The sequence below is a fragment of the Antedon bifida genome, chromosome 1, assembly GCF_963402885.1.
Source record: "Antedon bifida chromosome 1, ecAntBifi1.1, whole genome shotgun sequence".
In the NCBI taxonomy this organism is placed as follows: domain Eukaryota; kingdom Metazoa; phylum Echinodermata; class Crinoidea; order Comatulida; family Antedonidae; genus Antedon; species Antedon bifida.
In genome coordinates, this window is record NC_136226.1 from 6,662,099 (window position 1) to 6,673,157 (window position 11,059).

The 11,059-nt window shown below is 31.9% G+C and overlaps 2 protein-coding genes across 2 annotated transcripts; one reads left to right on the top strand and one right to left on the bottom strand.

Annotated features, from left to right (window-relative positions):
• Positions 1-632: 632 nt before the first annotated feature.
• On the bottom strand, positions 633-3,498 carry LOC144852982 (U6 snRNA-associated Sm-like protein LSm7). Its single transcript, XM_078711039.1, has 4 exons — positions 3,484-3,498; positions 2,825-2,915; positions 1,943-2,014; positions 633-1,457 (listed from the first exon to the last, which is right to left on the bottom strand). The coding sequence occupies exons 1-4, from the start codon at positions 3,490-3,492 to the stop codon at positions 1,318-1,320; spliced, it is 312 nt and encodes a 103-aa protein (XP_078567165.1). The 5' UTR covers positions 3,493-3,498; the 3' UTR covers positions 633-1,317.
• Positions 3,499-3,737: 239 nt separating this feature from the next.
• Positions 3,738-10,529, top strand: LOC144852971 (signal peptide peptidase-like 2B). The gene is made up of 14 exons (XM_078711030.1): positions 3,738-3,814; positions 4,162-4,293; positions 4,495-4,680; positions 4,818-4,886; positions 5,082-5,221; positions 5,445-5,629; positions 6,236-6,332; positions 6,711-6,909; positions 7,063-7,137; positions 7,396-7,452; positions 7,769-7,871; positions 8,079-8,156; positions 8,573-8,727; positions 9,281-10,529. Exons 1-14 carry the CDS (start codon positions 3,767-3,769, stop codon positions 9,449-9,451), a joined length of 1,695 nt encoding a protein of 564 aa, XP_078567156.1. The 5' UTR covers positions 3,738-3,766; the 3' UTR covers positions 9,452-10,529.
• The last annotated feature ends 530 nt before the right edge of the window (positions 10,530-11,059 follow it).

Sequence of the window (11,059 nt, forward strand, 5' to 3'; positions counted from 1 at the left end):
TTTTGTGTTTCAAGGGACAATACATCTTTAAGTCAACGGCGTTATGAAATGAAATGATAACGGTGGTTTGTGTTCCCACTCTGCTGAGTAGAGGGTAAAGTTGTATGTTCGAGGACGACACCATTATCCGATAGGGGTGCAGGGGTGTATTCTTTTCGTAAATGTGTTCCTCTCTTCGGAGAGAAAGCCTATTATCGTTTATCCAGATAACCAGGCACGAAATAGACTTAAGAATTTCTTTAAGTTGTTTTGTTCATTTAGATATGGAGAATGTTTAGAAGGGTGTTTTTCCTGAAGCTTGGTTCCCATTAGGACGCATGCAAGGACTAAGCACAATGTAAGAAATCTAACCAATCACGACGCAATGCATCTTCCAAAGTCTTGCTTGTGATTGGTCAACTCACCAAGCTTTAGGCCAAGTATGAATAGGGAATACGACTAGCAGGGCTCCTTGCTTGATTAAAATATAGTACTGTACAGATAAGTCAAAGACATTTTATTTCTACTTCTCTTTCTCTTTATACAACTACACTACTATCAGTTATTTGTAACAAAATTAAAACATCATTCCGTTTTTTTTAATATAGAAATGCTGAAGCTTCTAATAAAAACGCAAAAGTATGTTAAAAGAATTTTCTGTAAATAAAGTGGTTTTTTTTCACATTGATTCAGAAAATAAATGAACATTACATTGTTTTGTATAAGATTAAAATGTATAAAAATAGTCTGTATATACATCTACATAAAGTCTAGATGTAATAAGACAAGCTGATCATTATTTAAATACTAATTTTTTTTCTTATGAAATAGTTGGTTAAAATTATAATCAAATTCTTTTCTATTGGAATGTTAACATGTTTTTTAGGAACTGCACATGGTCTGCCTCCAATCTGAATATCAAAATAATTACAACGATATTCTTAATCTCTGTCTACACTATCAAACACAAACAAACTGTGCCCATATATAGACATGATGATGTCATCACTACCAAATTTAAGCATATCACTACCATATTTGGGCACATCACACTTTTTTTGTCAAACTAGTTTGATAGTGTAGACAGAGCTTTAGATAGATATATTGGAATCATAATGTGGAGCTGTTGCGTTGTAAACTGCAATGCAGCGTTGGCACACATCTCAACCATAATCCAGCGTTTAAAATAAAACAAATCTCTGCTGTTACAATGATGCCATCATTACCTTACATTGTGTAATTCTCAAATCTAAAAAAAAATGTTGTTTTACACATAAGCCTTTTAGCTCAAACATGGGACTTAATATTTACAAAGGTGTTAGTTTAAAAGTTCAAAGGTCATCCTTCCTGTTGTACAAATGGATTTGCTATAGGTTCCATTCCCTCTGCAGGGCATATGAGAACAACAGACGTGCCACGACACACCACCAGACCAAGTACTCTAGTGTCTTCTGTTAATTTGTATGGATCATCAGGGTCTATGGATTTAAAAATTGGATTTTTATACATACAGTAAATAAATGACAATCTATTGTAAGGGCGTGTGGCGCAGTGTGTTGGACGTTTGACTACTGATCGTGACAGCGAGGTTCGGATCCAACTCTCGCCGCATTGCTTGTATCCTTAGGCAAGATACTTTACTTACGTTTGCCACTCTCCACCCAGGTGTATAAATAGGAACCTGGTTAGATCAAGACACAACTTTCCGCTGATTACTAGCTGCATTATGGGAGCATGTTTCCATACGTGTTTGATCAGGAAAAAATTACTGGGGTAATAATGTTCAGCGCTTAGAGGTTTGACAACATTAGGCGCTATATAAATCTAGGATATTATTATTATTATTATGAACCATTTAAAATGTGTGTCAAAAATCTATGTGAATGTTTTCAGGCTTCCAGATTCTGGTGGAGTTCTTATTACATGGATAATTTTAATCAACATTTAATTAAATGTATCCTACCTCTCAAAAATTCAGTAGCATCATCAAGTACCAAGTTTAAAAGTGGGTCATAACCTTTTAACAAACCACTCACTATAAGAAAAATAGAACGAAATTGACAATTTTAACTATGAACGGTATGATGTAATACATTAAAATTATCAATAAATAATACAGTTGCTTGCATTTAATATTTCCAAAAAGAAAAAAAGTATTTGAATGATATTTTGACAGAAAATGGTGGTGCCTCATATGTAATATATGCATGGTTCTCAAATACATTAAAGGGTTGGTGTAAGCAAGTACCAAAATATACTGAACCCTTCCAGTTTGTTTTAAATCAATGTTTTGTATGTAAATCATTTGAATTGTAATAATATTCAAAAGGTGATTTTTGTATTTATTTATTCATTTAGCATCCATTCAACAATAAATTTAAAATACATAACAAAGACAAAATACAAATAATTGGAATATTAAAATTGAATAAAACCAAAGTGAATGGATGCAAGGGCGACCCATAAAATCAACATGTTAATTTATTTGCAATGGGGTCCATAGCAAGAGAAATCGGAGATGTGAAAATGAACAAGGATCATAAGAAGGACATATGGAAATGTGAAAGACATAATAAAAAATAACATATAAAATGTTAAAAAGGTAATATAAAAAAGCACAATTAAAAAAAATAAAAAGTGAAGAGCAACAATATCAAAAAACCGGAATATATAAAATCATATATCTTCAAATGTGATCTTTATTATTATTATATTATTATAACTATTCATTATGACAATGTCATGGATGCAGTTAGTTTATTGTATATACTATTTTAACCTAGAGTGTAAACAAGTAGATTTTCAAGAACTAATAAATATGAACAAGAAAAAACAATGAAGATACCTTCTCTTCCTCCTTGAAACTTGACACGGATTGTTTTATCAATGAATTTGGATAGTTCTAAAATACTTTCCTTTTTTCTTCTTTCTTGTTGCTACACAGAACATAATTAAATGGTTAAAAATGCGATAAATTCTTTTGGAATTTATATTATAGAACAACAAAATAGTACTAGTAGTCCAACTTTCTTTTTTTTTCTGTAAGTAAAGTAAATAAATTATTTAAACTCATCAATATAGTATTAGTAATTACTATTATTATATCAATGATGTGGTCAAAAACTGTACATGTATAGTTATTTCAATTTTGTATAATAGTGCTGCCTGGTAAAAATACGTTTTTTTGAATAGTTGAATAGTACCAGCCTCTTTGTCAAGACCCAGCTAGGCCGCCTCCGTGCGTAGTTCGTACAACAACGAACACCGGCCAAGCAAGGTGCGTTCTATATAGCTAGCTGAACGGGCACATGTGTTGGATGGATATGCATGGCCTAACATTAAAATGGGCAAAGTATAACATTTAGTTGCTCTAGCATTAAAGAAGGAGAACTAATACAATATTCTATTATTTAAAATATTAACCTAATTAATGTTGTACAGTAAAACGGTCTATGGATAAGTATTTCAGTTTAAAATACAATTTTTAAATTTGTGTATACTCACCGCCATCATGAAATATTGACCACTTAAGTTAATCATTTAAATTAAACAGATGACGAGCTAAAACAAAACTAACGGTATATGAAACTTCATATTAAAAAACATTATTTTTAATTAATTAATTATTAATTTATTTATTCAATTTCATAGAAGAAAAACAGATTAAATAAAATATAAATTAAATAAGTAATATTTATGCCCTCTAAGCTACAGTTAAAAGTCAAGCAGACCAAAAGAGGGCGACATTTATTTACTCTAAAAACTAAATTAATAAAAAATAAACAAAATGCGCAAACTTTATGTATTACTTTTTATTTTTTGGACACTTAAACGGGTTAGTTTGCATAATAGTAACTAATATTACATCTACTTGATTCCACATCTCATAAATTTAATAATTAGCTAGGTTATAAGTTATCATTAGATAGGCTAATTTATAGGAGGGCTAGGCTCTAGCCTACTATACTACTCTAGCTAGCTAGCTATCCTCTCATCTCAGATAGGCAAGGGCATGATACAGGTCTGGTCAGCTCAGGTCTGACTGTAGGCCTACTCAACTGTCATGTATGCCTAGGTCTGACTGGGATTTTAATCAACTAGGCCTAGCTTGGCTTTTTTATATGTTTGTTGAGGTATATTATTAAGATCAGCTTTGTAAAGTAAACAATTTCCTCATTTCAGGTATCGTTGGCAAAGGAACATGGAATTTTTACAGTTAAAGAGCATACTGTTTTAGATGAAAATAAAGGAAAAGGTGAAAACTTCTGCATTGCATATAATCCTGACAACACAACATTACCTACAGAAGTCTCTGTAAGTTAATTAAATTTATTTACTGTAATTACCATTTAAGTTCTATATCCCGCATGATTGAACTCTATTTGACTGTCATTTTTTATATTATAACCAGAAAAGAACCTCCAAACAGCTGTGGAGAAACAGCACATCTTTAAAATCCATTTTTAGTTTTAAGACTGACATAATTTTAATATGTTTTTACATTATTTTGAATAGTTAAAGCCATTGTTGGACCTGAGTTCTTCGATTCTGTGTGTAGATCCTGTCGATCCAGAGAGCTTCCATGGAAAGGTGGTCATCGTACAAGGTGGTAACTGCAGCTTACTTGAGAATGCTTTAATTGCTCAGAAACACAGAGCACAATCAGTTGTCATCTCTGTCACTAAACCACATTCCATGAAGGTTAGCAAACAAAATGTGTTGAAAAAAAATATCCATACCAATGCATTAAAGATATACAATGCAAAATCCAATTTAACTATGCTATAACATTTTGGCCATTCTTTGTGTAGTATAATACATTGTTATTGTATTTTCAGTTCAATGGATCAGAAGAACTAACTATTCAAGTTGCAATTATTTTCAGGGATGACATCAAGTTAATCAAGGTAACACAATTGGATTTTAATCATTTAATTATCAATCTGTTTTTTTTTATTAAAGTTCAATATTTGGTTGGAAAAAAAAATTTAAAAGATGCTGAAAAGTGTAGTCAGGGTTTTAAAAATGACAACCTTTTCTGAGAGTTTTACAATTAGTTTCATTTTCTGCTTCATGTATTTCATAATTTTATTTTTATATAGGATATTGGTAATAATTTGGTAGCTGGGTTGTCAGTACCTGATCAACCTAACATTGATTACAACATGGCTGTCATATGGATAATGGCAACAGGAACGGCAGTCATTGGTGCATTGTGGGGTGGTTCATCAGCTCATAAAGCGTAAGTGGGCTTCAGAACAAAAGTTAGATAATTACTTAAGCCCTGTCTACACTATCAAACTAGTTTGACAAAAAAGTGTGCCCAAATATGGTAGTGATATGGCATCATCATGTCCATATATGGTCACATCACATAAAGTTTGATAGTGTAGATAGAGTAGCCAAAAAAAAAAAGGAAGTTTTCAATTTTTGTTTCCAATTGTTGTGCTTTTGATATTTAACAGTGCAACAAAGAAGAAAAAGAAGGAGATTAGACGAGGCACTGCAGGCAATGAAGAAACAGACAAGGATGAGGGGGAAGATGATGATTCTAATGATAGTGTACCAATCACACCTGTGGTCGTGGTAGTCTGGGTGTGCATGATAGTAATTGTGCTATTACTTATGTTCTTCTTGTATGATTATTTTGGTAAGTGCATGTTGTGGCTCATTTTCAATCAGTATCCAATGCTTAAATGAATGTTTTCACACTTCGATTTACAAAACTGGGTATTTCTTCAAACCAGGTAGCTATACTTTCACCAAACACCCACTCTGATAAGCCTCTATACAGTGGTGTAATGTAGGGTAGCTGGCTTAGCTAAACCAGGGGCTCTCTAACACTGGGTAGTTGCATTGAGGCTACTCATGCTCTGGGGTCCTGGATTTACCCAGTGAGTGCTCATACCATTACCCCTCCAACCTTACCATCCACTCTTCTACGTTCACCTTAAGTTCACCTTAAGTTATTATTATTATTTTTATAAGTGCATACATTGTATTTTTTCTTGCTTATTTCAGTCATTACATTTTTTACATGTATATATTTGTTTTATTTGGAGGTTCATACCTAAAGCCAAATTGGCTTAATGCAATCTCCACACACATTTTTTTTATCAATTATATTTTTTAAAAAAGAACAATTTATGTATTGTGTTATATTTATGTGTGAAATAGAAACTGAACTGAACTGTATGATGGTAGTTTAAAGATTTTTATCATTTTTAAGATATTATATTTTTGTCTTTCTTTTCAGTGTACATTATTATTGGTCTGTACAGTTTAGGAGCAGTACATGGGATGTACATCTGTCTGTCACCACTTGTTTTAGTCATCTTTCCATTTAAAGCAAGGTATCTTATCACATTATAACCAACACAGTAAAGAGAATTTGGCACAACCAAAATTCAGATCTTATGCTTGTGTTACCATTAAGCAAAACAAAAACAGTGTGATGTGCCTAAATATGGTAGTGATATGACATATCATGTCCATATATGGGCACATCACATTTTTTGTCACATAAAGCTTTAGACCAATGTCTCTTATACAGTAGAACCCATATTGAAGGGACACCTTTAAACTGGCCCTTTAATAGGGGTGTCCCCTGAATGGGGGTTAGCTGTAGTATTAAAATATATTGCTCCTCATTTTATTCACAGGAAAGTATTTGCTTAATAAGAGTGTCCCAGGGGTTCCTCTATGATACTAGTTATCTAATTTTTTTTCAGAATAAAAATATTACCATGTAAGAAAGATACAAAGAACCGGCCACTTGTAGTGAGCGTTGTTTTGGTAATTTTCTGTATTGTGTTTGTAGCAGTATGGTTTTATTATCGTCATGCAGATTTTGCTTGGATACTCTTAGACATAATGGGAATAGCATTCTGTATAAGTATCTTGAAGACAATACGTATAAATAGTTTTAAGGTAAGATACAGTATAACAACTTTTAGTGGGATTTGTCTGTCTTTAAATGTATAAACAATTTGACACTGTAGACTGCTATGTCCTTTTGAAATTAAAGATTAAAAAAAATAATAATAATTTTAATAAGTTTAATATTACATTTTTTTTATCTAGACTTGTTTTCTGCTATTGTCCTTGCTGTTCTTCTATGACATTTTTATGGTTTTCATCACTCCATATCTTACAAAGGTATGTTTTTTTATTAATAAGAATTATAAATTGTGTTGTCATAAACCAGTACCAAACTGAGCAATCTTACTAGCAACTAGCAATATACTGTAGTCAGTGCATGAGTGTTCTATTTTGATGTACAGTAAATGATAAAGAAAATGCTTGTACACTAACAGACATCTTGGTTTCATGCATATTACCAAAGATAACAAAACTTAGAAAAAAGATTAATTTCAAAGCCCCATTTTGATGTATATTTTTATAATTTGTATTTAGACGGGCGAAAGTATAATGGTCGAAGTGGCAACAGGTTCTGGTGGAACTAAGGAACAGGTAATTTCTAATGCAATATTCAATTCTTAAATTAATGATTTAGATCATATTTATTCAATGTTTATTCAAAAATATTACAAATTTACAGCAGGACTCCTTTTAAAGGGATAACTTCGGGGACCCAACAAAGTTCCCCTTAATAATAGTGTCCGCTGAATAGCCATGCAGTAATTTTAAAACATTGCCTCTCGCTTGTTCCATGGTACATTTTTATTCTAATAGGGATGTCCCTTAGTAGAGGTGTCCCACTCCTACTGTATGTCAAAATTGAACCTTTGTATATTAACACAATTATTTTATGATTTTGCTTTTTTAGATTCCAGTGCTATTACAAGTGCCTCGCCTTAGTACATCTGTTTACTCAGTGTGCTATGCTACTGCCTATTCAATGCTTGGCTTTGGAGACATACTTATCCCTGGTGAGTTGATAGAGGAATTATAGATCATGGGATGACGGTAAATCCTTAGTAATAATGGAGGAACATGTTTTTTATCTGTATTTGTATCTTTTGTATATTTCCTTGTATTTTAATTGTGTCCTGAACTTGTTTCTTAATTTCAACAAATTTGATTGTGTTGTCATTTTACTTAATATCTTAAAACATTATTTTATATTTGATTTTCAGGTTTGCTTATAAGTCATTGCTATGCATTTGATCTTAAAGTTAACAGCAAAAGAATTTACTTAATAACTACTAGTATTGGTAAGTTAATTACATTGTACTGTATAGGTCTTAGTTTAGTAGTCTATAGATCAGTGGCCATATTCACCATTCACACTTTAAAATAAAAAAATCCTCTATCTAAGTGAATACACTTTAAGGGAAATGCTTAAATATTTATTGAGTTAAGTGAAATACTTAATATTCAAGGGAAATATCTCACGTAAGTGTGATTAGTGAATATGGTAACTGGATCATAAAGATACATTGGGATCACTGCAGATGGGAGGGCATATTCTGTGGGGTTTGAGTCAGGTGGGAAAAATCGCTCCAGCTCTTGAGCCACATGGCTCTGTTGAAGATTTCTATTATTGTAATAGAAAGTTTGTTTTGGCATTTTTAACTTGAATTTTTTGACACGAAAAAATTGAAATTTCTTCGGTTATTCTTCTATGTAGCTTATGGAATTGGGTTGCTGTTGACATTCCTTGCCTTAGCCATCATGCAGATTGGTCAACCAGCTTTGTTGTATCTTGTACCAACAACGGTTGGAACAGCTTTGCTAGTGGCAAAATATAGAGGAGAGGTTCGACACTTATGGAATGGTTGTCTGGTAAGTTATATGAATAAAGTAATCACAGTAACACTATAAGCCAGTGAGTGGCCAATCGGTTAAGACAGTGGAACCGTAATTACGTGTCTATAACATCAGCAAGGGTTCTAGAATCACTCACTCCCTGGTTCTGGTGCTAGAATGAGTCTTCTCGGATAAGGACTATAAACAGTCCAGGTCCAGTGTTGGTCCCATCCTTCACTAATGAATATCTTAATGAGAAGTTGAATAAATAAAAAATGCGATATGCTAACAGTATACCAACCAACAGATACAGCAGTTAAGTGCAGAATCATGGCTGACAATCCATTAAACTGAACTCTAAAATGTGACAACTAAATCTATATCTATTGTTGTTTAGTTTAATTTATTTATAAATGACTCATAATACAGTAATGAAGGATTTTGTCCAAATGACTGTGAATATAATTTCTACTAATTCCTAGCATAACTTTTCATTTCAATTTTGCATTTTATGTCACACAAAAATGTCCCACAATTTAAATTCTACTGTTAGAAGTTACTGCAGTAATTGACAACTGTTTTTTTACAGGATAAGAAAGATGAAGATGACGGTGATTCCAACACAGTGTCCAGTTGTCCATCATCTCGAATGGCCGAAGAAGGCCAAAATACATGTCATAAACGAGCAAGCTCTAATAGTGACAGTGATATCTTGGAGCCACTGATTGAGTCAGAGATTCTAAATGTACATACAAATTAAATATTGTAATTAAAGTACTTATAAATGTACAGAAATATTGTTATATATAAAGGTTATTTTTTGTGTTAGGCTTTCTATAAGGCATGGGGATACATTTATGGTTCTCATTAAGTGCTTTGAGCACTTTGTGGATATGTACGCTTTATAAATCTTATAATCTGATCTTAGCTTAGCACATCTTAACATTTTGGTGCTAGATTTTTTTTTTTTTCTTTCATCTTCCATCACTGCATTTTTATTGTACTTTCAGCGCATTGCATCAAATCAAGGTTGGCAATAATTCGTATAGTACTTGCTAGCCAAAATATCTAGGCCAAAACCCATTACAGAAATCAAAATTAATCAAAGACAAAAGATAAATTTAACTAGGATAGTTTAAATAGAGATAACTTTATTGGTGATTCAATAACTATCAATCAGGTAAATTCTTTTAATTCTATTTTCTACAGTCTTTCAGTGTTATTATTTATGATGTATTGTTTAAGATAACATAACGTTTTTAGGGGTTTTTTTCACAATTTTATATAAATGGACTTAATAGTTTTAGTTCATAGTAATATGCCACAAAAAATAAATATAATATGTGTATGTATTTTTTTAGTTAATATTCTGCCATTCTAAACTTTTTTAAGAATCATAATGTTGTAATTACAGTTTATTAAATTAAAAATTAGAATAAAATATCTGTAATTAAATTTATCCATGGAATCATGATTCATCTACATGATTAATTTACAATTAATAATATGGAAGAATTTGTTGTGTATGTTCAGAAATAAAGTTTATGAGTTGAATGGGTAGAATGGTAGTACAGTATGAGTAAAAGATTAATAAATAAATAATTAAATGGGACAGTCAGGTTTTCAACAAATGAAAAATGTTCTCCTCAAATGCTTACAAAAAGCTAAGCGTGCAATAGTAGGCCTACCATCAATCGTAGAAATGGGAGAACATAATACAGGGCATGTGATACGAAATCAACCAATCAAATTGCAAGAATCATATAATATTGTTAGTTGTTGGTGGTTTAAGGAAAGCCTGATGTCTAGAGTTCAATAAATTTTAGATGTATTCTGTATATATTTTGTTTATTCATTGCACTGCACTGTGCAGATTCAATCAAATTACAAACTCATAAATATATGCCCATATATGGACACGATGATGTCATATCACTAACATGTTTAAGCATATCCCTACCATATTTGGGCACTTCACACTTTTGTCAAACTAGTTTGATAGTGTAGACAGCTTAAAGGTCTTTCTGCACTATCAAAATTTGTAACAAAAAAATGCGATGTGGCCATATATGGACACGATGATTTATATCACTACCATATTTGGGCATATCACAGTTTTTTGTCAAACTAGTTTGATAGCGTAGACAAGCATGATAGGTCCATGGTTTAAGTGTGAATTCTGTAAACCTTTGTGAGAAACCTATGTGCATGAGAACTATAGTTAAAATTCTATATGCGAGATATTTATGTGAGATTTAAACATGAGGAAGTATTATGTTTATTAACCATATGTTAAAATATGTCTGTACACCTTTCCTGTTTAATTACAGCCACAGTAACTAATGGGCCTTGATTAATTATTATCAAG

Bases quoted from the DNA above. Each gene is read 5' to 3' on its own strand.
- LOC144852971 (XM_078711030.1), top strand. From the start codon at position 3,767: ATGCGCAAACTTTATGTATTACTTTTTATTTTTTGGACACTTAAACGG. The intron at 7,138-7,395 runs GTATGTTTTTTT...ATTTGTATTTAG, and splicing joins TCACTCCATATCTTACAAAG to ACGGGCGAAAGTATAATGGT. The intron at 8,728-9,280 runs GTAAGTTATATG...GTTTTTTTACAG, and splicing joins ACTTATGGAATGGTTGTCTG to GATAAGAAAGATGAAGATGA.
- LOC144852982 (XM_078711039.1), bottom strand. The intron at 2,015-2,824 runs GTATCTTCATTG...TTTTTCTTATAG, and splicing joins GTTTCAAGGAGGAAGAGAAG to TGAGTGGTTTGTTAAAAGGT. The intron at 1,458-1,942 runs GTAGGATACATT...TTAAATCCATAG, and splicing joins TGCTACTGAATTTTTGAGAG to ACCCTGATGATCCATACAAA.